Below are 27,591 nucleotides of genomic sequence, written 5' to 3'. Positions count from 1 at the left end.
ACTCAAGCGGTAGCGCGCTTGCCTGGCATGTGTGCAGCCCGAGTTTGATCCTCAGCACCACATACAAACAAAGATGTTGTGTCCTCCAAGAACTGAAAAATAAATATTAAAAAAATTCTCTCTCTCTCTCTCTTTAAAAAAAAGGGGGGGGGGCTGGGGATGGGGCTGGGATTGTGACTCAGCACTTAGCATGTGGGAGGCCCTGGGTTTGACCCTTAGCACCACATTAAAGAATAAATAAATAAATAAAGTTATTGTGTACAACTACATCTAAATAAAAAGATATAGGTGTGTGTGTATGTGTTTTTTTAAAGGGCTGGGGATGTAGCTCAATTGGTTCAGTGCTAATCTGCATGCCCAAGGCCCTATAATCCTCACTGCTACCCACAAAAAATTTAAAATGTTGATATGTGAAATAGGGAGTTTAGTAGAAGAGAAAAATTGTGACTATTCATATGTCCCTGGGTCGATCCTTTTACCTCTAAAGTTTCTCAACTAAAGCTAAATAAATATAAATTTTGCCTTATGTCTCTTTGTAAAGGACCAAATTACAAAAAAAAAAAAAAAAAAAAAAAAAAAAGATGGTCACCACAGTGCCAGACACATTCTGAGTGATAATTTATTGATACTGGGAATTGGACCCAAGGACACTTTGCCACTGGACTACATCCCCAGCCCTGTTTTTATTTTGGGACAGGGTTTCACTAAATTGCTGAAACTGGCCTCAAGTTTGTGATCTTCCTGCTTCAGTCTCCCAAGTGGTTGGAATTACAGATGTGTGTTCCCATGCCCATCAGAGAGTGTAAAATTTCAAAGTGGGGCTAGAAATTATAAAATGGCAAGCGCTCTACCACTGAACTACAGTCCCAACTCCTAGTATTATATTTTTAATTAAAGAAGAAAATTAATTCAATAAACAATATCAACTCATGGAATAGGAGTGGTAAAATATTAACTGAAACATTTCTTTAGCATACATAAGAATGGTGTTCAGATTTGAATTTGTGGAGCTTACATTTTTAGGATAGTGTTGAGTTGTATCAAGAAATAGACTAAAATTTCAGGTTAATTCTATGGAGTTGTCCATAAGCCCATTTGCTAAGAATTTTGATACCATTTAGTAGTAGACTGCTTTTTTTTTTTTTTTTTTTTTTTTTTTTTTGGCCGTGCTGGAGATCAAATCCGGGGCCTCATGTATACTGGGCAAGTATTTACTTCACCCCACAGCCAGCAAACTGCATTTACAAAATAAAGTTATATAAGTAATGTTGGTTGCTGTTTGAGGCTTCCCCACACTGTTTTTTTTGGGGGGGGTAGGGTGCCCCCCTCCCTTTTTGGTACTGAGGACTTAACTAAGGGGCACTTCTCCACTGAGCCACATCCCCAGCCCAGCCTTGTTTTGTATTTTATTTAGAGACAGGGTCTCATCAAGTCAAGTACTTGGTGCCTCACTGTTGCTGAGGCTGGTGAACTTGTGATTCTTCTGTCTGAGCCTCCTGGCCCGCTGGGATTACAAGCCGGCGCCACTGCCTTGTGGTGCATTCCTTTTTGAACGTGAAAGGTTCTACTTTGGAGGGCATTTAGAACTTAGTGTAATTTATGAAAAGACAGTTTTGGTAATTACAGGGGAAAGCAAGCTCGGTAGCATACCTGTAATCCCAGGGACTAGAGAGGCTGAGGTAGGAAGATTGCAAGTTCAAGGCCACCCTCCATAACTTGGCAAGATCCTGTCTCTAAGTAAATAAATAAAATTGAGGATGTAGCTCATTGATAACACATCCCTGAATTCAATCCCTAGTTTTTCAGTAAATATCTTGAGGTTGTGCTGACTACCTATGGCCAGCAGGTTCCATGTAAAAAATAGCTTGTACATCTTTATGTTCAACATTGATCAAAGACGCCATGCATGCCTGTGATCCCAGTGACTTGGGAGGCTGAGACAGGAGGACTGGAAACTCAAAGCCAGCCCCCAGCAACTCGGCAAGACCCTGACTCAATTTAAAAAAAAAAAAAAAAACTAGGATATAGCTCAGTGGTTAAGTGCTCCTGGGCTTAATTCCCAATCCCTCTCCCCACTCCCCCCAAAAAAGATACTAGAAAAACTGCTTTGATGAATGGTTTGTAAACAGTGCTACAATGTCTGGTTTATCTTGTTGTTCCCCCCCCCCAATAAAAACATTTTTAAAAAATATTTTTTAGTTGTAGTTGGACCCAATTCCTTCATTTTATTTATTTTTATGTGGTGCTGAGGATCGAACCCAGAGCCGCATATGTTCGAGGCAAGTGCTCTACCACTGAGCCACAACCCCAGCCCCCTAATGAAAACATTTTTTAAAATATCTTTTTGGTTGTCAGTGGGCCTTTATATGTGGTGCTGAGAATCGAACCAAATACCTCACACATGCTAGGCAAAGTGCTCTACACTGAGCTACAACCCCAGAACCCTAATAAAAACATTTTTGAGAATTTGTTGGAATAAAAAAGTTCAACTTAAATTCACTTTATTAATATTACTCTATAATGTTCTTATGGAGTTGTATTTTAGATTGAAATTCAGTTTATCTTTAAAATATTAAGTTTGTTCTCATGGAATAATACTGTCATGGGATTTACATTGTCTTGCTCCCTTTTTTCTTGACATCTGTTTTGTATTGTCATCTTTATCCATATATAGATCCACTATTTTAGTATTAAGATGCTAAAGTGTAATTGATATGTCTGTAATTTAACAATATATTTTTCATAAAATAATGTCATTAAATTTTTTTTACACAGTCAGGTGTGGTATACACCTGTGATCCCCTCGACTTGGGAGGCTGAGGCAGGAGGATTGCAATTGCAAGTTTTGAGGCCAGTCTCAGCAACTTAGTGGAACCCTGACTCAAAAAATAAAAAGGGATGAGGATGTAGCTCAATTAAGGGAAGAGCTCTTTCAAAAGACTGTTTTTTCAGTAGTTAATTTGTCTATAATATGAAAGTCAGAGCTGCATTAATACTTCTGATACTTACAAACATTGAAGATATCTCTAAGTGGTTTTTAATTTTTTTATATTTTTATTTTCTTATTGTATTGTTTTGTACCTAGGATCAAACCCAGGGGTGTTTAACCACTGAGGTACATCCCCAGGCCTTTTATTTTTTGAGTTGGTTAAGGCCTCAGCCTTCTGAGTTTCTGGGCTTATAGCCATGGGCCACCACACCCAATTTGTTTGTTTTTGTTGGTTCAACTTGTTTTTGTTGAACCCAGGCTTCATACATGGTAGACAACTGCTCTACCAACTGAGCTACATCCCCAGCCCCCTGAAGGTATTGATTTAAAAAAAAAAAAAAAGTATACGTGAAGACTTAGTTTTATCAATACCAATATACATAGAATTTAAGCTGCATTCTATGTCATTTTTAAGACATTAAACTTTCATCCAAAGTTTACTTACTCTTGTCTTTATTAATTTTGTCTTAAAACTCAAGGACTTTACATAGTGGATCTCATGTAGAACTAGTTTCTTTGGTGTCTTTTCTCAGATTCACCTTTCTTGGTTTGCAAAAACATCTGGAACTCCGGCCACCTTTGACAGCATTTCTATCATTTTAATTTATTACATCTACTTTTAAAGATCTAATCTAAATCTTTTTTTATACTAACTCTGCCACTGTATTTGTACAGTTTATCCTTGCTTCAATCTGTCTTTGAAATTGGTCCCATACTAGATATGTAACTGTTATTTGATATTGTTAGTTTTTTCTGTAGTAAAGTTTAGCATATTGAACTACAAGTGCTTAGGTGTGTGGGTGATCAGACATAAAATTTTAATAAGCAATGCCTTGAAATAAAATTCTGTAGTAAGTAGCATCAGATTTACCTATGTATGTGGTTGTGATTATAAAACTGTTTTCCCTTCAGACATTTATTATGTACATCTTTTTAACTAATATTTAATGAGAATCACGTAAATGCTTTATATATTCTTATGTGACAATTTTTGAGAGATGTAATGATTTAAGAAAGAAAATGAAAACGGTTTCATCTAGAAATGCATCTTGGTGGACCATAATCACAATTAAAGTGTTTCAGGTGATTGGATTGTTCTTGTGAAAAGTTTGCAGAAATCTGTGTAACCAAGGTCTCATTTTCATTTTTACCTTTTTTGAACTCTAGAGGTGCAGTATCCCTGAGCATTAAATTAGCACTGATAGATGCTAACTTGGGGTGTTTTCCTTCTTTAAATCGCCTGTTTCCTATACCTGGGTTTTTTCTTGGGAGGTCTCATATCTACATTGACCAGAGTTGGCTCTCCTTACCTTATAAGAGTAGATATGAAGTAAGCATTGCCTTATCTAGGATGGTCAGTGAGAAGGCAATTCGTTGTATGGCTCAAGTTTGTGCAGAAATCCTTAAAACTGTAGGAAATGACTTATTGTTCTTTTTCACATCTGTCTTCACCTCAAATTGATTTTGTTGCATGAAGGTCTCAACTATTGTTTGGTCTTAGATCTTATATTAGGTACTTGACCTTTAAGCTTCATTTACTTGTTATTTTACTTGTTTCTTTCTGATAGCAATAATAGATCTCGTTTTCCAAAGCAGAATACAACTGATTCATCTCTGACTTGCTGAACTTGATTTTTTTATTTTTATTTTTATTTTTAAAAGTCTTCTGAAACTTAAACATCATGCTATAGGGTGCGTTTTTATTCTTCTAAAAGAAGAAACCCATCTATGTTTTGACTGAAATTTTGATGTGTTCAGACATCTAGCCCTTCAGTTTAAATGTTTTTAAACTCAGTATGAAATTCCCTTTTAATAGTTAAATTTTAGCATGAAAAACTACTTTTTAAGTATCTATATGCAGGCTCTACATACATCTGAAATCTGTTTAAGATATGTAATAAATTCCTTGTAAGTTTGAGATCTTAAATGGTTTTTTTAATCAACATGATGCGTAAGTTTTTTTTTCTTAAAAAAACGGCATCTACTTAAAGGGATTTATGACTAAAATTGCTTATTTTTCTACAGAGTTGTCTGCTGGTTCTCAGCTTGAAGAAGATTCTACAGTCCTTATTGATCCTTTTTCTTGGCGTTACCATTTTTTGAAGCAAAGTTAACCTAGCTTTCTAGTTTGAGCTTTCTTTTTGGCCATCTTTAAAAATTTTTTTTCAATCTATAAAATAGACAAGAGATAGTTCTACAATGTCCAAGTCATTCCAGCAGTCATCTCTCGGTAGGGACTCACAGGGTCATGGGCGTGACCTGTCTGCAGCAGGAATAGGCCTTCTTGCTGCTGCTACCCAGTCTTTAAGTATGCCAGCATCTCTTGGAAGGATGAACCAGGGTACTGCACGCCTTGCTAGTTTAATGAATCTTGGAATGAGTTCTTCATTGAATCAACAAGGAGCTCATAGTGCACTGTCTTCTGCTAGTACTTCTTCCCATAATTTGCAGTCTATATTTAACATTGGAAGTAGAGGTCCACTCCCTTTGTCTTCTCAACACCGTGGAGATGCAGACCAGGCCAGTAACATTTTGGCCAGCTTTGGTCTGTCTGCTAGAGACTTAGATGAACTGAGTCGTTATCCAGAGGACAAGATTACTCCTGAGAATTTGCCCCAAATCCTTCTACAGCTTAAAAGGAGGAGAACTGAAGAAGGCCCTACATTGAGTTATGGTAGAGATGGCAGATCTGCTACACGGGAGCCACCATACAGAGTACCTAGGGATGATTGGGAAGAAAAAAGGCACTTTAGAAGAGATAGTTTTGATGATCGTGGTCCTAGTCTCAACCCAGTGCTTGATTATGACCATGGAAGTCGTTCTCAAGAATCTGGTTATTATGACAGAATGGATTATGAAGATGACAGATTAAGAGATGGAGAAAGGTGTAGGGATGATTCCTTTTTTGGTGAGACCTCGCATAACTATCATAAATTTGACAGTGAGTATGAGAGAATGGGACGTGGTCCTGGCCCCTTACAAGAGAGATCTCTCTTTGAGAAAAAGAGGGGCGCTCCTCCAAGTAGCAATATTGAAGACTTCCATGGACTCTTACCGAAGGGTTATCCCCATCTGTGCTCTATATGTGATTTGCCAGTTCATTCTAATAAGGTGAGTTAATGCAACAGATGCTTCTAATTTCTTTTACATTGTAGTGCCTATTCTGTATTTATATCTTTTACTCTAATTCTATAGTCTGATGACCCCGAGTTGATCAAGAATTTTTATACTTTTGAGAACACTTACTTTATTTGGAAGGTAATTGTTTTTGAGCATTTTAAACCAGGGCTTTACATTAATAAAATCTGCCTAGATTACTTCTGGCCACAAAGCTGTCATCCACTGGAATTATCTTGTTGGTTTTTGGCATCAATATGTTCTTCTTAATCATATATTTAAGCAGGTTTTTTGTCTGCTTTGTTGAATTAAGAATTTTTTTCACAGTCAATGAGCTCTGCCATTTAGGATGCTAGATTTCAGCTCTCCATCTGTCTTGATTGCTGATTTGTATGTAGTAAAGATGTATTCTTGAACAATTCTCTTTTTTTCCTTATCTGTGGCTACAGGGAAAGAGTTAATGTAGAGCCCTGGTGTTTGTTTCCGTATGTTTCATATTTTAGATTAGTTCATTCTTCTTTTTTAATTTCCCTTTAACACAAACTCTCATACTATGACTGAAATTTTTCATCATTTTTTTTCTCCTTTTCCACAACTTTCTTAAACATACTTCAAAACTCACTTTTTATTATCCCATATTGCATCTGTCCCTTTAGAGACTTGAATAAATCAACTACTACAGTATCCTGCTCTGTGTTCCTCATAAGCAAATTCTTTTTCTGACTTAGGCTTATTAGACTTCTGGTATAGTCATTTGAAAAAAAAAAATCTAATTCTCCTTTACTTTAATTATCACATCTGGCAAAATGGGGACTTTTTCAAAAATGCCCTTTTAAATACGTTGTCCTTTCTCTTTGAACTTTTTCAGTGTTGTTCATTCTCACTGGGTTTTTTTCCCCCCAATGTATATTGCAGTTGACTTAAAGTCAACATTATATAGTACCCCACTAGCTTGATCTATAATCTGTGACCATCCATTTTTCCTGATGTGCTGTATAGTTTTCTGCTTAACTGGATTATTCAAGTTGCTGCCATAAAACTGATTTGATGGTTACTGTTACAGGGTTTTTCTTTACAGTAACATTGGAAGGCTCATTTTCTTTTCATATCTATTCCTTTGAAGTGCATTTTTTAGTGAGTATGGATTTTTGAGTAGACTTTAAAACTATATGGATAGAAAATTTGTTTTTAATATGCTGTTAAAAGAGTATTATCAGTCACCCCCTTTCCTGTTTGGATCTTAGCATTTTTGTCTTTAATTGTTAGTCCATACCAAAACAGGTTAACGTAAAGGCTAAATTTAGGTTCATAGATTTATTTTTGTTTAAGAAATAGAACCCCAAACTCAGCAAATTTTATTTGCTTTGTGTTTTTAGTGTTATCTTTTTCCAGTTTTGTTGGATGTACTAAATATATCATGGAATTTTAGTTTTCTGTACTAAACTTCAAGGTTTAGGTCCGATGTGAATTAATATAATGAAAAGCTACATTAACTTTGTTGACTCCAATTTTTTTTCTATATTACTTCTTGCTTTGTTTACAAAGATATAATAGTGGACATGGTCTTGGGACCAGTGTTCTCCAAAAAAGATCTCTGTATTTCAGGGAATGTAGTTATAGTGTCTTAAATGAAAGTGATCTGAAGGGACTTAAAAATTGTTGCCACTGGAGTCATAAAGTTGTTGGGATATCAAAAAAGGAAACATAAAAGGGAACTATAAGAGGACTTAACAAGATAAAAGTTTGCTTTTGTATATGATTATTATTTTTCTCCATATTTTGCTACTTTCTAGTTCCTGAAGAAGGCTAATAATTTAAATGGATCTAAATTAACAAAAGAACAGTTTTTAAATATTTGATGAAACTTTGGATTCAAGAGTAAGATACCCTACTCTAGAGCAAGAGGTACTTTTTAGCCTATAAAAAAATGCTTAGGTCCTATCTAGTTTTGATATTCTGTCAAAGTACTGAATATATTTAAGAACTATTTTAAAGGCCTTTAATTGTTTTAATTGTTCAATTTATAATATTTATTTTAATCAATTTTATGAAGTTTAAATATGGATTTTCTCAATGTTTTCTACTTGCCTAAACAAACGTATCTGATATTTTCTGTGCATCACTAAAAAAAAATTAAATACTCACTTTAGCAGTGGATCCTTGATTTTATAACTGACATGGAATGATGGTAGAGAAAATTCCTATGGTGGAAGTAGATTTTGAAAAATTTTTAAGCATTTAATCCTGCTCTCTGGTATTGCTGCATAACTTGGAAAATCTGTTATTTCCACTTAATAGTAATGTTAACTAGCCTACATGCTCAGAAGTTCTTCTTGCTATGAAATAAGAAACTTAAGTGAAAAACAGACTCTTAATTTGTCATCATGGCGTGTCTTTGTTTTTTATGTTTTGGTGTTACTTTAAGTGATGGTCTTACTTTTATTTCTTTCTAGGTCATTTTAGAGCATCAAGTTGCTTTTCTACACAATCTCAAACTTCCTTCAAGTTCCTTTCACTTAAGGAAAATTGCCCACTAAAGCCCTTTTGCTCTCTTGTCATTTGAGTTCATATTTTTCCTTTGTATTACTTTAGAAGCCCTTAAATTGTTCTATATTCTACCATTCTGGAAGTGTTTCCCAAATTATTCTTCATGTAACTTAAGATATCTCAAAGATATCAAGGTGAATGTAGTTTTTCTACAGAAATTTCTGAATTCTAAAAGTTATTTTTATTCTTTATTGATCTCAGATGTCTTAAGATTGCCTTAGTATAGATTCTAAAGATACAGGTTCAAAACAAAACAAAAAACCCTTTTACTCTCAGTTTGCACCTTAAACCGCACAGGAAGAGATCAGGTAACAAATGCAGATTTAGAAATGGGTGAATTTTGGCAGTACTTGACTGATTTTCTGATTTTTGACCTTTCCAGCATTTTGAAAGACCAACCACATTTTTTAAAAAATATTTTTTTAGTTATATTTTATTTTATTTATATGTGGTGCTGAGAATCGAACCCAGTGCCTCACAAATGCAAGGCAAGTGCATTGCCCCTCAGCCCCAGCCCCAAAACCAACTACATTTTTATGATGAAGTTTGAACCTTTAAGGAACCTGGGGGATTGGATAGAATTCTGTTCAGCTATGTACCTTTTCCATTTCCTTTGAATTAGAAACTTACCTAATAGGGTACCATTTATTTTTCTGTTGTTTTTTTTTTAATAAAATATAAATACTTTTCAGTTTAGAAAAAATTATTTAATCCCTCTTCTGAATTTTGTGAACTTCACCTATAACACCTCTTCCTTACAGCCATTTTTAAAGTGGCCTCCAGCAAATCAATGGTCTGTTGCTTTGCTTTGAGACATCTTACATATCCCGAATATCTGATTGTAGAGCTAGAGAAATCTTAAGTTCCTATTTATTAGCCATTATTTTTAAGACAATGTAAGTTTTTATAGTCGTGGGAATAGTAATTAGCAGCTCCCCATATTTTGTTTGGATACCATCATAGTTCTTTCACAGGGTTTAAGTTAATTCCCTTGGGGCATAGGAATGTACATAAACTGTGGTAATTAATGTAAATTACTCTTTAAAAGTTAAAGTTCCATTTATAAAATATTATGAAGTTTTTCATAACTCTGTATCTTAAAAGTCTGGTACCATGTTTTTGTTTAGCCGAGACCTCCTATCCTTCCTCGATTTAGGTATAAAAACACATTGCCTGAGTACATTTATATTCCCCTTATAACTGTGTAGATATAAAAGGTGTTACAGAAATTGCCTCATTGTGGGAATTTGGGAATAATAAGTTGTAAAATGAGATGGATTTATGAGCGGTACAATGATGATTCACCCTGTTTTCCTTGAGAGCACTTGCCATGTGCTTCCCAGTGTTCTGAAGCAGTTTGCCTTTTATTAACTCATTTTTCACAACATTCCTATGAGAATATTGTCACAATGAATTTCAATAGCTTTGGACTAAGAAATAACATCTAGTCACATGCAATTTAGGAGTGGAACCTAGACAATTTGGCAGCAGACATCAGTTTTTTGCCTCTCATAATGGCTAAAAAGGTAACTGAATTCCCGCCCCCCCCCCCCCAAGGACAGGAACATTTATTAAATACAAATTTAGAGCTTAGCGCAGTGGCGCACACCTGTAATCCCATCAGTTTGGGAGGCTGTTTTAAGAGGATTGCGAGTTCAAAGCCAGCTTCAGCAACTTGGCTAGACCATGTCTCAAAAAAAAAAAAAAAAGATTAGTAAACGAGCTAGGAATGTGGTTAAATGCACCACTGGTCAATCTCTGGTACCAAAAATAAAAATAAATTTAGTTCCTCTAATTTTAAAAAAGCCACAGAGGAGCAAATGTTAATAAAAACATAATGTTTCCCTGTTTAAAATTTGGACACAGACTTAAAATTGCTTTTCTATTTTTGGGAAATATGGTTACTTGATTTTTGGGTAAATGGGGAGCATTTTCTAGAGAATACATTTCTGTTAAATAATGTTACCTTTTTAAGGCAATGTAAATTATTGTGCATTTTTCACTACATGCATGCTTCAAAATCTGGGTGGAACTAAAGTTTTTATATTTAATTATTCACATTTATACATTTTCTAAAAAGTGTTTACAAACATGGATATTTTATCATTTAGAATGTTGTAAAGTAGCAGTTCTAATAGCGAATATTTCTGTTTGGTCTATAACAGAAGTTAATACGTTTAACTGATCTCAAGGTCACTGTACTTGATCTTTTTAAATTCTATATCTTTTCTGTGTCAGTATTCTTAAGTATGTTGACCAAGTTAATATTAATCCAGTTTTTCCAAGAATGTGCACAGCGTATTTGAGGGCAGGATCAAGTTTCAAGGACTCAATAATGGCTTTAAATTAAATCAGTGTGATTTAATGAATCGAGTGTTTGTATAGCCTATGAAACTGCATAGGCATTAACATCCTAGAGTTTGTATGGTTCAGATGAAAATATTTTAAGCTTTATTTTTGTTAATTCTACTAATTTACTTTGCTGCAGGAGTGGAGTCAACATATCAATGGAGCAAGTCACAGTCGCCGATGCCAGCTTCTTCTTGAAATGTAGGAGTTTGAAATACCTTTAAAGCATCCTATCCTGAATCAGAAACAACCTTTATTGGTTTTGGGTAGTTTACCATATTACTTGTAATAGCGACATAATTGATACTGTGTGGGCAATACTAATTACAGATAATATATCTAAATCTTTAATCTTGCATTGATTATTAGATGCATAATGGTGACACTTCATGGTTTGATTTTATTTCTAAGGTAAATACATATTGGGCATTTTTATACAAGTGGATTTTTTTGGGGGGGTGGTACTAGGTATTAAATATGGGAATCCTCAACCACTGAGCCACATTCCCAGCTATTTTTTGTATTTTATTTAGAGACAGGGTCTCATTATGTTGCCTCGATTTTGCTGAGGCTGGCTTTGAAATCTCCATCCTCCTGTCTCAGCCTCCTGACCTGCTGGGATTACAGGCGTGTGCCACCACGCCCAGCAACAGGTGGAATTTTTAATGAACTAAATGAAAGCCTTTGAAACTTAGAAGATTCATGATAGCATTTTAAAATAATAGTGAATATGTGCTCTAAAAATATAGATGATATGATTAATTAAAAGTTACTAGTTTATCATGCAAAATCCCTCATGGCTTTTTTTTTTTTTCTTTTCTTTCTTTTGAGACACCTTAGTTGCTAAGTTTAGGCTGCTATAGCAATGTGGAATTCGTAAAGAAACTGCCTAAAACAGCATCATGCCCATTGTTTACTGAAGCTGAAATTTTTATATATGCCTCGATCACTTGAGGCTGTTCTTTCTATTGTCATAACTCATATATGTTCTTGAGACTCACTATTAGGGAAGCAAAACCTGGCAATCTGTTCTTGTTTTTCTATATAACCCACAATTCTAATTCTTTGTTCAACATTTTTCTTCCTCTTAATTTAACAAATACAGGGATCATTTAGTTTCAATATACATTGCCTACATTTGCAAGCAATACGAGACAAGTTGATTCACATTGGTTTGGACTGTTTTGAAGTTCTTTTGAAATATATTACATACTTTAAAACTGTAATGTTTCTAACATTTAGACTCTCAGATAACTTTACTAATAAATTATCTCTATTTTAGAGGCCAAACAAGGTTACTTTGTGAAAAGGACAGTTTTATTTTAAAGTTAATTTTCTGGTCTTTTTAAAGCTACCCAGAATGGAATCCTGACAATGATACAGGACACACAATGTAAGTTAAAAAATTTTAAGCTATTGTTTGTACAGGAGATCAATGTAAGGAATCCAGGTTTAACTTTCAATATTTATAAATATTTTAGAATTTCATTGCTGAATTTTAGAGATTAAAAATCACTGTCTTAAGGAATTTTTATAAAACTGTGTAGTAACTTTTATTCTTTTATTGTTATGGATTTTCCCCTAGTTATATCATATATAAAGCCCTCAAATAAAGTTGTCATAGTTGTACAAAGGATACTTGTAAATCTTACTTCTGATGCACCTCTTTGTTTTTCATATTTTCTTCACATTACTAGGGGTGATCCATTCATGTTGCAGCAGTCTACAAACCCGGCACCAGGAATTTTGGGACCTCCACCCCCCTCCTTTCATCTTGGGGGACCAGCAGTTGGGCCAAGAGGAAATCTGGGTAATTATATGAAATGAAATTCATATTAACTTTTTTCATATTACTTTTTGGTCATAAAATTTAAGTTCGAATATTGTTCAAAAAAAATAACAGCATGAAAAAACAGCCAGGCATTTGTAATATTTGGGGGGTTGTTTGTTTTTAAATAGTACGGGGAATCAAACCCAGGGCCTTCTGCATGTGAGGCAAACATTCTGCTAGTGAACTATATTTGTGTCTCCAATGTTTTTTAATTTCTGATTGAAAATTATGTATACTTTTTCATTAAAATGGCTTGTTATAGAAAGTGTACTTAAGATAAACTTTCTTCCCACCTCCCCCAAAGGTGCTGGAAACGGAAATCTGCAAGGACCTAGACACATGCAAAAAGGCAGAGTGGTCAGTAATGTAGCCAAGTGCTTTTTATTTTATTTTCTGTTTGGGGGTGGGTTTGTAGTTTAACGTAAATACTTAACTAATTTAATTTTCATTGAGGTTCTTACTATAGGAAGAGTGTCGATAGTTTGAAAATCATTAGATTTTTAAATGACTGGTATACCACACAGTCTTAAAAAAAATCTCACCTTGAATTGGCATCTAAGGAACTTGCTACCCAGTTATGTATACAACATTATATTTAAAAGACAATAGAGACTGAAAACCTTGGTGATCATTATAACCACTTGGATTTAAGCAGAAAGAATTTATTACAGTGACATTTAAATTGCTATGAAGTTTTAAAATTCTGGAACGTTAAATACTTTTGTGGTTAATTAGACTATAAAATTCTAATGGATGATGTGTTTCATGTTACTTTAACTTCTTAAGTCTCCAGAACCTTGAGCTTGCTAAGTCTGTGCTCTATACCATTGTGCTACATTTAGAGACAGGGTCTCACTGAGTTGCTTAGTACCTCCTTTTGGCTTTGAACTCATGATCCTCCTGCTTCAGCCTTGCAAGCTGCTGGGATTATAAGCATGCACCACCACACCTGGCTGCTTGTTTTTTGCTTGGGTTTTTTGTTTCTGTTTTTTATATGTACTGGAGATTGAACCCAAGAGTTCTTAAGCACTGGGTCACTTCCAGGTTTTTATTCTGAGACAAGAGTCTTGCTAACTTGCTGGGGCTGGTTTTGAACTTGTAATCCTCTTGCCTCTGCCTCTACTTAAACTTCCCAAGTCTCTGGGATTACAGCAGTCTACCACTGCACCTGGCTCTTGTTGGCTTTTTAAAAACTTATAGCTGGGCACACCTGTAATCCCAGCAGCTCGGGAAGCTGAGGCAAGAGGATCACAAGTTCAAGCAACTTTATGTCTTGAGTGGTTAACCAGCCTTAGCAAGTTACCAAGGACCTAAGCAACTCATTGAGCCCTTGTCTCTAAATAAAATATGTAAAAAGGGCTGAGGATGTGGCTCTGTGCCTGGATTCAGTCCCCAGTATCATATATAATATATACACACACACACACACACACACACACACACACACACACACACACACACACATATATTGACTTGAGTTTTCTCCCCAATGAATAGGAAACTAGCCGAGTTGTTCACATCATGGATTTTCAGCGAGGGAAAAACTTGAGGTACCAACTGTTGCAGCTGGTGGAACCTTTTGGAGTCATTTCAAACCATCTAATTCTAAATAAAATTAATGAGGTATGAATTGAAATAAGTATTGTTTACTAATACCATTAAGGTATTTTCTGAATTGATATTGAATCAGAAAAGGAATGAAATCCATGTATATAAATCATGGACCGGGAGTGTAATAAAGGAAAAGCCAATAGTTGAATAGCTCAAATAATATTCTAGTAGTAATTGATTATTAGAAACTTTGTATGTTGTGATCTATAAGTAGTAGTGTTGTTATTATACTACTATAAAGGCAGTAAAAGTAAAATTCTTTGGAAAACTTTTTCAGACCTATGTCCTAAATGATGCTAAATCATTTTTCAGCAATGAGCATAATAAGTGATAGTTATTACCATGAATATAGTTTCGGGTAACTTTTAATAAAACAGCAAATTGTCAACACAAGTCTTTTGTTTACATTTCTTGAAAGTGCTTCCTATTCAGTGATGAAATGCAACATCTAGAAATGTTGGGGAAATATCATCTTATTGGGAAAAAAATCTTTTTTTTTTTTTTTTTTTTTTTTTTTAACAATTTTAGGCATTTATTGAAATGGCAACAACAGAAGATGCTCAGGCTGCAGTGGATTATTATACAACCACACCAGCATTAGTATTTGGCAAACCAGTGAGAGTTCATTTATCCCAGAAGTATAAAAGAATAAAGGTATCCTCTCCCCCCTCCCCTAATCCTCCAGGTTATATATAGGTAACCACTCAATACATCATTTTATTAACTTTGTCTATTTTAAATTGCTGTTTTAAAAAAATAGGATTGACCAACAGTTTCCTTTCCTTTTTTCCCCTTTTAAAGAAACCTGAAGGGAAGCCAGATCAGAAGTTTGATCAAAAGCAAGAGCTTGGACGTGTGATACACCTCAGCAATTTACCCCATTCTGGCTATTCTGATAGTGCTGTCCTTAAGCTTGCTGAGCCGTATGGGAAAATAAAGAATTATATATTGATGAGGATGAAAAGTCAGGTAATAAATTCATAAATTACTTTTTAAAATATTTCATTTGGCTGAGAATATAGCTTAGTGGTTGAGCCATTGTATAATGTTTAAGTTTCTAGATTGGACTCCCAGTACCAAAAAGAAAATACATATGTCTTCTTAGCTATATAATGACTGAGATTTTTTTCCCCATAGTAGGTATGCATACAAAGCATTGAATAAATTCTGATAATAAAAAGCTTTTAGTTTTTGTTTTGTTTTGTGTAGTCCTGGTTTTGAACCCAGGGAACTACCACTGAGCTACATCCCCTGTGCCCACAGCCCTTTTTATTTTTGAATTTTGAGATAGGGTCTTGCTAAGTTGACTGGGGCTGGCCTCAAAGTGTGATGCTCCTGCTTCAGTCTTCAGGTTTGCTGAGATTCTGTAATCCCAGCAAATTCAGGCTGCAGTTTGGCTTCTTGTTTTATGTTACCAAATTGATAACACCCACTTCTTTTTGTTGTTTGTTTTGGAGGTTTTTCTTTTATTGTTTGTTTTGGTACTAGAATTGAACTCAGGGGAACTCGGCCACTGAGCCACATCCTCAGCCCTATTTTATTTGTAGAGACAGGGTCTCACTGAGTTGCTTAGCACCTCTCTATTTCTCCTGTCTCATTGAGAGTGTTTTATAAGTATATTATAGGCTTTTCCAAATCTGAAATTAATGGCTAAATTGTCCCATGCTTGTATTCCAGAGATTTGATAGCCAGGGGCAATGACACATTCTATAATCCCAGTGGCTTGGGAGTCTAGAAGGAGAATTTTGAGTTCAAAGCCAGTCTTAGCAACTTAGTAATGCCCTGTCTCTAATATTCATCCATTCGCTTGCTTGCTTGCTTGCTTGTTTATTATTCGTTGTTGGCAGGCCTTTATATGGTACTGAGACTCGAACCCAGTGCCTCACACATGCAGGGCAAGTGTGCTTCCACTTAACCATAGCCCCAGCCGCTCTAATAAAATATTTTTTAAAAGGGCCGGGGATAGCCATGGCACAGTGTGGTGGCACACACCTGTAATCCCAGCAGCTGAGATGGGAGGATCGCAAGTTCAAAGCCACCCTTAGCAAGACAATAAGCAATTCAATGAGACCCTGTCTCTAAATAAAATACAAAATGGGACTAGGGATGTGGCTCAGTGGTCCAGTGCCCCTGTGTTCAATCCCCATTACCAAAAATAATAAAAGGACTGGGGATGTGGTGCCATGCATGATTTTTATTATCTGTGTTAATATCTACTAAGTTGATTTATTTATTTATTTTTTGCAGAAAGACAGCATAAAAATGGTTTTATGTTTGTTTGGTTTTGGTACTAGGGATTGAACCCAGGGGCACTTAACCACTGAGCCACATCCCCAGCCCTTTTTGTGTTTTACTTAGAGACAAGGTCTCACTGAGTTGCTTAGTGCTTCGACTCTGCTGAAGCTGGCTTTCAACTCATGATCCTCTTTTCTCAGCCTCCCAAGCCACTGCACCCAGTTTAAAAATGGTTTTGTTTGATGCTATAGTGACTTTAGGGACTTAATAAACCTGATAGGTTGTCCACTGCCTTTTTTCATTGTGGCTCAGTTTTTTTTAAAGTGTTGCTATGTTAATGATTAAGTTTTCCTAATGAGAATAGAACAAATATTACTGTACAATTCTGAGAATTGATATCCTTAATGAGTTTTCTTTATTTTAGGCCTTTATTGAGATGGAGACCAGAGAAGATGCAATGGCAATGGTTGACCATTGTCTGAAAAAAGCCCTTTGGTTTCAGGGGAGATGTGTTAAGGTTGACCTTTCTGAGAAATATAAAAAACTAGTACTGAGGGTATGTACTGCTTGATTTCTCATCATGAAAAAACTTAATTATTAAGTGACAGACTCTGGCTGTATTGCACAATCTGGCCCCCCTAACTTCTGGACTCATGTAGTCCTTATGCCCCAACCTTAGTCCCAAGAAAGTGGACTACTTGTGCACGTTATTGTGCCCAGCTAGCTGATACCACAGCATTCTTGTTCAGATTTTTATAAGAATTGATTATTGAAAGACAACACCCTTTTTTCTGGTTTTCTCTAGTGGCAGAAGTGTCTTTATAACTAAAATTTTGATTGAACAGCTTGTTACCAGAATGTTTATTATACACTCTGTTTGGTGATTTTGATGAACTGAGTATCCTGTTTGAGTTCTTGGGCATGGTAACAGGGATTGAATTGAGTTAATTATGTAAGGATGGCCACCAAATGTTAATAGATGACCATATATTCTATAAATGAGTATATGTTGATGCAGTTATTTCACATCTGCAAAATGTTTCTTCTCTTTTTAGATTCCCAACCGAGGTATTGACTTACTGAAAAAAGACAAATCCCGGTAATTTCATTTTTTATATTTTTATATGCATTAGTATGTTAAATTTTTATTTTTCCAACCCCCCCAAAATTCATTGTGGTGCATCTTTTTAATTTCAGAAAAAGATCTTATTCTCCAGATGGCAAAGAATCTCCAAGTGATAAGAAATCTAAAACTGATGGTTCTCAGAAGACTGAAAGTACAACTGAAGGTAAAGAACAAGAAGAGAAGTCAGGTGAAGATGGCGAGAAAGATACAAAGGATGACCAGACAGAACAGGAACCTAATATGCTTCTGGAATCTGAAGATGAGCTACTTGTAGATGAAGAAGAAGCAGCCGCACTTCTAGAAAGTGGCAGTTCTGTGGGAGATGAGACTGATCTTGCTAATTTAGGTGATGTGACTTCTGATGGGAAAAAGGAACCTTCAGATAAAGCTGTAAAAAAAGATGCAAATGCAAGTGCTTCAGCAGCAGCAAAGAAAAAGCTTAAAAAGGTAAATAAGAGATTTTATATTGAATTGTTTTTATAGAATAATATATATAATTTTTTCAGATTATTTACTGAAGCAGGGCCCAATAATGAGAAGTATGTTACTAGTATCAGAAAAACAAAACAAAAAGATATAAAAGTAAAATCTCTGCAATAAATAAATAGAACATTTTATTGTAGTTCTAACAAAGCAGCAGCTAATTTGAAAAGAGAACTTCTTAGTAATGAGGCATAACTTACATATTCTTCTGTATTATAGTGGTCATATAAAAGTACTCGTAGGACATCCTTAGAGTTCAGCTTATATTAAAAAAAGATGGGGTTTGAGTTTGCAGTAGGTTAACTGATCAAACATAATTTAAAGAATTTATCCTATTTGAGAAATGTGGGCTTAGTAGGTACTTTGATTTAAAAACAATTTTTACTAGAAAATAAGTTATATATAAGGATATAAATATAAAAATTTATTACATGCTAAAAAGTAAAATGATCCCCAGTACCACAACCCTGGCATGTTGAGGTAAAATGTGATAAAATGATGACATGGTGAAATGAGGGTTAAGATAGGTGTGGTGTGGTATCATGCCTGTAATTCCTGGCACTTGGGAATGAGGCTGGGGCAGAAGGATCTTTAGTTTGAAGCTAGCCTAGGCAACATTGAGTTTCCCATCTCAAAAAAAGAAAAGAAATACTGCCAGAGGCTGAGGCAGGAGAGTTGCAAGTTCATAGTCCTAACAACTTGGCAAGACCCTGTATCAAAATAAAAAATAAAAAAGGATGGGGAGGGCTGGGGATGTGGCTCAAGTGGTAACGCGCTCACCTGACATGCTTGTGGCCCGGGTTCGATTCTCAGCACCACGTACAAACAAAGATGTGTCCGCCGATAACTAAAAAATAAATATCAAAAAAAAATTCTCTCTCTCTCTCTCTCTCTCTCTCTCTCTGTCTCCTCTCTCACTCTCTCTTTAAAAAAAAAAAGAAAAAAAAAAGGATGGGGATGTGGCTCAGTGCTTAAGCACTCACAGGTTCAATTCCCCAGTACCAAAAATGAAAGAAGACTTAATATTTCCTTTTAACCTGAAAGTTTTAATGGCTTGGTCTCACAGCTTATATATTAGTTTATTATTCTGCCTGAAGTATATGGTCATTGTGTAATAATGTTTACCCTTGTAGAAAGTTAATGATTGAGCACTAATAAATGCCATAAATTTTTCTAAGCTCTTTATATATGTGCATTTAAATCTTCACAGTAAACATGTAGTAGGTACCATTATTAAACCCCTTTCCATAAATCAGGGTTTTTGTTTTTATGGTTCTGGGGATTGAATCCCTGGTACCTCATGAACACTAGCTAAACACTCTCATTGAGCTACACTATCCAGCCCTTTTCCATTTCTGAATTTAGGGAATTGAATTCTGGAGAAGTTCAATAACTTGTCATAGTTTGTACTGCTTCTAAATAGTAGATCCAAAATTTAAACCTAAATAGTCATGCAGTAGAACTTGTTTTCTTAATGATTACACTGTATCAAACTTGAGGGGTTTTCTCAACAAAAGTTATATTGCAAGGTATTGTCTTGCAGAGAATGTTACTCAACTGCTTTTATCAAATCCATTCTGTGACACATGTCTTAGCCGCATAATAGTCTCGGAAAGTGTGGAAATGAATAGTCTTATATCAGTTACTTTCTTTGTATGAGTCAGGCCTTTCATTAGTTTTTGTTTTTGGTGCTGGGGATGAAATCCAGGACTTGGCACATCTATTGATGAAGTACTCACTGCCACTGAGTTACATCCCCAGCCCTGTTCTTTATTATTTTCCAGTACTTACAGTCAAGTCCAAGGATTCTCACATGCTAGGCAAGAGCACTACCATTAAACCCCATCCCAGCCCCATTATTTAAATTTGAAACAAACTAAATTGTCATAAAAATCATCAGTGTCAAGAACAATGGTGCAATCCCAACAACTCCAGAGGCTGAGGTAGGAGAATCCCAAGTTTGAGGCCAGCCTTGGCAGCTTAGCAGAACCCCTCAAAATAAAAAATAAATCTCAAATAAGCTGCGGGGAGGCATAATGGCACACTCCTATAATCCCAGCAGCTCAGAAGACTTGAGACAGCATCTTGAGTTCGAATCCAGTCTCAGAAAAAGCGGGGTGCTAAGAATTTCAGGCCCTGTCTCTACATAAAATACAGAATAGTGGCTCAGTAGTTGAGTGCTCCTGAGTTTAATCTAACCTGGTATCCCATCCCCAATAAAAAGCTGCAGATATGACTCATTGATAAAGTGTCCCTGAGTTAGTTTGATCCCCAGTACCACAAAAAAAAAGTTACACGTGATTTGGGGGGAGTGAAAGGAAAAGGTTAGCATTTTTGAGAGAATTGAATAAAGACAAAAGACGCGCTATCCCTTTCCGTTCAAGTAAAACAAATGGAAGGGATGCTGCAGGATAATTGTTGCAGAGTAAATTTGTCTTTCTTAACAGCGTCGTTTCCCAGGGAGTATGGAAGGTTTTGTCACTCTAGATGAGGTTGGTGATGAGGAAGATTCGGAACTTCAGAAACTTCGTAAATCGGGCATGGCATTTAAATCTGGTGACAAAAATGATGATGGTTTGGTTGAAATTAAGGTGGACAAGATCGAGGAACTTGATCAAGAAAATGAAGCAGCGTTGGAAAATGGAATAAAAAATGAGGAAAATACAGAACCAGGTGCTGAATCTGCTGAGACTGCTGATGACCCCAACAAAGATACAAGTGAAAATGCAGATGGCCAAAGTGAAGAAAACAAGGAAGACTATACAATCCCAGATGAGTACAGAATTGGACCATACCAACCCAACGTTCCTGTTGGTGAGCTTTAAGGCTTTGTTATTCTCTCCTATCCCCCTTACTAAAATAATATGTAAATTTTGCTTTTATGTAATATAAGCTTTGATAGTATGTTAAACTAGCTTGTTATGGGTTTTTTGATTTATTTATTCCAGTGGGGAATAGTTCGTACACCTAAGTAATAACATTCTCTTTTCTTCTTCCACATGTCTCTTGATTTTGTATTATGTTATTATTCCACAGTCTCTCTGCTCATAGTTTTCAGAAAATTACTCATTGCTTTTTGTTTAGTGTTTCTGTGTTATATTTCTGTCTTTTAGTTTTTAAGAGTACAGTTAGGTGGGATCTTGAACTATTAATATTGTGGCTTTGGGTTTATTTTGTTTATAGCTTAGGACATATGGAACTTCCCACAGTTATGTTGTCTGATTCAAGTTATATTGATAGGAGGAACAATTTGAGACTACTCAATTTACTTAATTTGTAAGAATGTATGTTTGCGTTTCTAGGTATAGACTATGTGATACCTAAAACAGGGTTTTACTGTAAGCTGTGTTCACTCTTTTATACAAATGAAGAAGTTGCAAAGAATACTCATTGCAGCAGCCTTCCTCATTATCAGAAATTAAAGGTAAGGCGGAATCTAAAAGAGGAGAGCTCTTTGGTGAAAACTAACAAATTATTTAAGTTACAGAATTAAAATGAGATGAGTAAAATAAATGTGTTGTGTTTCTGGACCCAGTGCAGTGCTTTAGGCTGAAGATATTTTCTTTCAATTGATGGGCTTTAAGCAGTTTAACGGATTCTAGAAACATCTATTGAGTCTCTTTTCATAGTTAACTCCAATTAAATAAAGAAAATTTAGTAATATCTAGCTATATTATAAATTATCTGATATAATTAAAAACACCCAAATGTGCTGGGCCTTTTGCCACATACCTATACTCCCAGGGAGGCAGGAGAGGATCACAAGTTCAAAGCCAGCCTTAGCAACTTAAGGAGACCTTATCTCAAAATTTAAAAGAAGACAACAGACCGATGTGGCTCAGTGGTTTTAATACCCTTGATTTCATCCTTGGTACCCAAAAATAAACAAACACGGGCTGGGGATGTGGCACAAGCAGTAGGGCACTCACCTGGCATGGGTGCGGCCCGGGTTCGATCCTCAGCACCACATACAAAGAAAGATGTTGTGTCTGCCGAGAACTGAAAAATAAATAAATATTAAAAAAAAAAAAAAAAAAAAAAAGAGATGGCTGGGGGAATGTGGTAAGTACATCTCTGATGCCAGAACTAAGATGTCCACTTGCTGAAAGTAAACTGAAAAATAAATATTAAAAATTAAAATCAAAAAACACCACACACATGGTGGGTAATATGTGTAGATGCTAGAGGTCTAAATTCCAAGTGAGATAATGTAAGGCTTTATCAACTTTGTACAATGCCATGTCCCTATGTAATTTTTTTACCAACATTATTTCCCAGTAATGACACTCTTCCATTTTTTTTTTAATATTTATTCTTAAGTTTTAGGTGGACACAATGTCTTCATTTTACATTTATGTGGTGCTGAGGATCAAACCTAATGCCTCTTGCATGCCAAACGAGCACTTTCCCACTGAGCCACAACCCCACCCTACTCTTCAGTTATTTTTAAGTTGTAGATGTACAGTACCTTTTTATTTTTATGTGGTGCTGAGGATCAAGGCCCAGTGCCTTTCTCATACAAGGTGAGCACTCTAACTCTGAGCTACAACCCCAGCCCTCAACATGTTGAGTGTCCCTAATATGGAAATCCAGCATCAAACTTTTGAGAACCAACATGATGCTATAAGTATAAAATTCCACTCCTGACCTCATGTAGTAGATCATTGTCAAAGGTACTCTAAAAATATTATATAAAAGTACTTTCAGGAGCTGGAGCTAGAGCTCAGCGAGAGAACACTTGGGTAGCATGAATGAATCTCTGGATTTAATTTCCAGCACCACACAGTAAAAAGAAAAGAAACTGCCTTCGGGCTATGTGCATAAGATATTCATAAAATAAAATATAAATTAATTTTTTATTTAGACTTGGGTCTTGTACAGTGCACAATATCTCCTTTCGCTTTTGCACACATTCAGAAATCTGAAGTTCAAAATACTTGTAATCCCTAGGACCTGTCCAGGTAAGGGACATTCAACCTGTACAGCAGTCAGTTATCAAAAACATTTTCTATGTTGACTAGATGGATAATTATTTAGAAGTAATTATTGTTCCTGCCTACATCACTTTTGTTTCTTTTTAATATAACTATTTTTTAATTTATATTTAATGTGGTGCTAGGCTCTTGCTAGGCAAGTGCTTTACCATTGAGCTACAACTCAAGCCTGAATATAACTATTCTTTCTACCTATATGTCTCTTACAATTATGGATATGACAAAAGTATGGTGTTTATTCTCAGCAGTAACTGCAGTTGTTTGTGCATGTATGTGTATAGTGGGGATTTAACCCAGGACCCTCCTGCACATTAAAAGCATGTACCATACCACTGAACCTAGTGTAATATTTTTGCTTTCTTTGATTTTAAGCTGTTCAGGGTTAGAAAACTAAGTGGAAGCACTCTTTCCCTGCATGTGTGAGGCACTGGGTTCGAGTCTCAGCACCACATAAAGACCTGCCAACAACAAACAAACAAGCGAATGGATGAATATTAGAGACAGGGCATTACTAAATTGCTAAGGCTGGCTTTGAACTTAAACTTCTCCTCCTAGACTCCCAAGCCACTGGGATTTTGTTTTTTATTAAATTAGTATAGGAATAGTATGAAAGTGGTTTCTAGGTGCTCATATTTGGTCTGTTGGAGGTGGCTCATTTCATTATTTCCTTCTATTAAAAAGAAACTTTGTCAGGGCTGGGGTTGTGGCTCAGTTGTAGAGTGCTTGCCTTGCATGTGTGAGGCACTGGGTTTGATCCTCAGCACCACATTAAATAAATAAATAAATGAAATGTACAAGTAGAATATTCACAAGGGCTGGAGGATGTGGCTCAGTGGTAAAGCAACCCTTGGTTCAATCCCTAATACCAAAAAAAAAAAAAAGAAAGAAAGAAAAAAATTGTCAACTATTAGGAAATATAGTACCTTGCTAATATATGATAAATTGATAATTGGGTGTTTTGTGGGGGTTATTGGTGTTCATTCTCTCTTTAAGGATATAATAGCTTATAAGCCTCCCATCAATTTACAGTAACCAGAGTTGACACATTTTGACAAAAGAAGTAAAGAAACTTTTGGTATTTTATTTATTAAAGGAAAGCCACACATCATGGCTTTCATCTTTTTTTTTTTATTTTAGAGAATTTTTTAATATTTATTTTTTTTTAGTTTTCGACGGACACAACATCTTTGTATTATGTGGTGCTGAGGATCGAACTCAGGCCGCACACATGGCAGGCGAGCACCCTACCTCTTGAGCCACATCCCCAGCCCAACTGGGGATTAGATTTTTAAATTATTTCTGTGCTTGAATTGGTGTCTTTAGTAGAGCTCATGTCTAGGAACTCTAGATTAGAAGTCTCAAGTTTAGTGGTGGCTCATCAAGCTATATTTGTGGCCCAGGTGCCTACTCTTGAAAATAAAATTTTATTGGAACACAGGCATGATTATTAAGTATTGTTTGTGACTGCTTTAGTTGAGCACTAGTTACAACAAAGACCTGATGCTCCACAAGCCTTATATATTTATTACCATTCCTTTGAAAACATTTGTTAACAATTAAGACCATTGAATAAATGCATGCAATTTTAATTAATCTATGTTCTTGAAGTAGCACCAATTCTATGTGACTATATTTTCATCTATAATAGTTAGGGTTAATTGCATAATTGAAGTGTCCATTTTCCACATTTTTATCATTTTTTTTCCCCATGCCTTATTTGTGGTGTCCTCTGAACCAGTTGAGTTTTGTATACTTGAGAATAAACTCATTCTTGAAGTATTAATAAATTTCTAGTTTAAATTTTACTCGGGTCCCTAAGCTTGGATGGAATTTTTAGAATTAATGTATGTTAATGTTTTTCTTCATGCCTTAATTTCTATAATTTTTTTTCTTCTCAGAAATTTCTGAATAAATTGGCAGAAGAACGCAGGCAGAAGAAGGAGGCTTAATATGTTCAAGAAGCTTAATTTCAAAGAAAACAATGGTTCTTTGTTTTTAATGTTAACCTTTTTTAAATACAATACTGATAGTTAGAAGAAAACTATTGTACTCTTTTGTTTTAGTGGAAAAATAATAGATGTCTGTTCATGTGTTAAGTGTTATAGCAAAAAAAAAAATACACATACGGTTAAGTTAATGAAGAATAGTTTTTGTTTCATCAGAATGGCAACAGACAGAAGTACTTTGTAGAGACTGACTCCATAAGCTACGTTAAGACAACTTGCACCACTAAGTAAAAGATAACATAGAACCGTTCAGAGAAATGAAATTTAGTCGTTCCAAGCTTCAAAGAAATGTCAATTTTTGATTCCATTCAATAAAGAACAAAAACAATTGTATTTTTATTACTTTCATCTGAAACATTCCACATTTTAATCTGAGCCTTGCAGACTTTTCATTTGGAGTTTGAAGCTGTTTTGGTTGCATTCATTTTTAGAGAACTTCATGTGAAATTGGCAATTCAAATGCAGGTGCAGTTTTCTTTTAATGTCATGCTGTTGTTTAGGTAATAAGAAATATTAAGTAATTGGCTTTAGATTTTGTAATTTTTCCCTGAGTTCCTGCTAGGTTTTGTATTCTAGTAGTCAATGTATTTTCAGTGAAATGTAAAAATATTCCCGTTCTCTTTGACCAGTATTAATTTCTTGAGATCTACTGCTTGTCACTTGAATCCTATAGCTGTCATACATCGCTGGTATAAGCAATATTTGATTTTTGAAGTGTGTAGACCATCTCTTCATATTTTCAAGATGTAATTTCAACATTTCTGCATTTTAAAGTTTGGCCATAATTCTAGACGCACGCTTCTAATTCATGTACCTGCACATGTGACCTTTGTGAACAGAAATTTGCATGTATAATCTGTGTTTACTTGTAACTCTGGTTATTTACTGCTTATATCTGTGGATTCAAGTTACTGAAGTGAATACCAATAAAAAAAATCCTAGGCCATGTTCATTGGTTATACATGTTTGGAATGTTAACCAATATATTTGTCAGTTGTGATTTTTATTCACTGTTACACTTTTGTGCATGCTTTAACAAATTATTACTTTTTTAATCTAGAGTGAGTGTTCTAAAGACTGCTACTAAAGATCTGAATTTTAAACTTTTTGGTACTGGTGGATTTCTTGTTCCTGTTACATAACTAAAATGTATTTTGGGATTTTTTTTTTTTTTTTTTTTTTTTTTTTTTTTTTTTTAAGAGGGATGATTTAAAGCATTAAGGGTGAAGAAATTGCAAAGTTTGTTTAGTCATGTCCGTACCTTTATAGAATTGGGACATGAAGTAACAAGAATTACTTCTGCTAGCCTTTCAGTATAGTTACGTAGGAATTCTTGGTGTTGAATTATCTGTTGTCTAAAAATTTTTTTAATTTTTAAAAATAAAATCTGTAGTGATTATTTGAAACTCCTAGCTGAATTATATTAAACGATGTTTCAAATAGTTGGGTAAAATTTTATGGTTTCCAGGTGGATGCAGCAGCACATGCTTGAAAATCCCAAATCCTGGTAACTTGGGAGGCAGAAGTATGAGGAGTTTGAGGTCAGCCTCAAAAATTGGTGACTTAGTGAAAGCCTAAAGTTTTTCTCATGATTTAAAAAAAAAAAAAAAAAAAAAGGACTGGGGAAATATGTAGTTCAGTGGTAAAGTACTCCTGGGTTCAATCTCCAGTTCCCATTCACCCCCATTTATTTATTTTTAATTTTTTTTAAACATTTATTTTTTAGGTGTAGATGGACACAATACAATGCCTTTATTTTTATGTGGTGCTGAGGATTGAACCCGGCTCCCACCCATGCTGGGCAAGGGCTCTACTGCTGAGCCACAATCCCAGCGCCCCTCCCTTTAAATTCTTATTTACTTTTTTACAGTATCCTTGGTTGAAGGGTAGATTACTATTTTAATGTAACATGCACAAAAAGTCCTTGCCAGTTCACTTCAATTTAAATTTTATCTTTTACTAATTACCCTCTTGTTTTATTCCATTTTTAACTAACAGCAGCTGAAGAAAGCGTTATGTACAACATTGTAGATTTTGTTAGATTTAAAGATTTTTTATTTTTTTTTTCTGATAGCATTTAGAATTCCTAAATTTTCATAATTAAGCTGCTAGTAATGTACATTTCTAATATCTATTTATCAGATCAGACTGGCACATGTCCTCTTAAATCTTCTGATTGTGCAGTTTAAGAAGTTTCCCTGTCATGATTTCAGTCTTATTTGGAAATGGGATGAAAGCTTTTAGAAATACCCTGGGTTTAGCAAAGCACAGTGGCACATGCCTGTGGTCACAGTGACCAAGGA

General features: G+C 35.2%; 1 protein-coding gene across 6 annotated transcripts in view; it reads left to right on the top strand.

The window, feature by feature from the left end:
• The window catches only part of Matr3 (matrin 3), a 31,666-nt gene extending 5,271 nt beyond the window's left edge, over positions 1–26,395 (top strand). For 3 of the 6 annotated variants that reach the window (XM_076856881.1, XM_076856880.1, XM_076856882.1), the window contains exons 2-15: positions 5,015–6,100; positions 11,142–11,203; positions 12,354–12,395; positions 12,700–12,812; positions 13,138–13,190; positions 14,331–14,456; positions 14,973–15,098; positions 15,246–15,413; positions 17,104–17,235; positions 17,735–17,778; positions 17,877–18,252; positions 20,736–21,102; positions 21,591–21,712; positions 25,181–26,395. In XM_076856881.1, coding sequence (XP_076712996.1) covers positions 5,189–6,100; positions 11,142–11,203; positions 12,354–12,395; positions 12,700–12,812; positions 13,138–13,190; positions 14,331–14,456; positions 14,973–15,098; positions 15,246–15,413; positions 17,104–17,235; positions 17,735–17,778; positions 17,877–18,252; positions 20,736–21,102; positions 21,591–21,712; positions 25,181–25,231 — 2,694 coding nt within the window. In that variant the 5' untranslated portion in view covers positions 5,015–5,188 and the 3' untranslated portion in view covers positions 25,232–26,395. The remainder of the gene's footprint in view (positions 1–5,014; positions 6,101–11,141; positions 11,204–12,353; positions 12,396–12,699; positions 12,813–13,137; positions 13,191–14,330; positions 14,457–14,972; positions 15,099–15,245; positions 15,414–17,103; positions 17,236–17,734; positions 17,779–17,876; positions 18,253–20,735; positions 21,103–21,590; positions 21,713–25,180) is intronic. The other 3 variants (XM_076856885.1, XM_076856884.1, XM_076856883.1) reach the window with 2 other exon arrangements.
• Positions 26,396–27,591: the final 1,196 nt, after the last annotated feature.

Source organism: Callospermophilus lateralis, chromosome 5 (assembly GCF_048772815.1).
Source record: "Callospermophilus lateralis isolate mCalLat2 chromosome 5, mCalLat2.hap1, whole genome shotgun sequence".
In the NCBI taxonomy this organism is placed as follows: domain Eukaryota; kingdom Metazoa; phylum Chordata; class Mammalia; order Rodentia; family Sciuridae; genus Callospermophilus; species Callospermophilus lateralis.
Note: the sequence above shows the minus strand (reverse complement) of the source record. Positions and strands in the feature narration are given on the sequence as shown.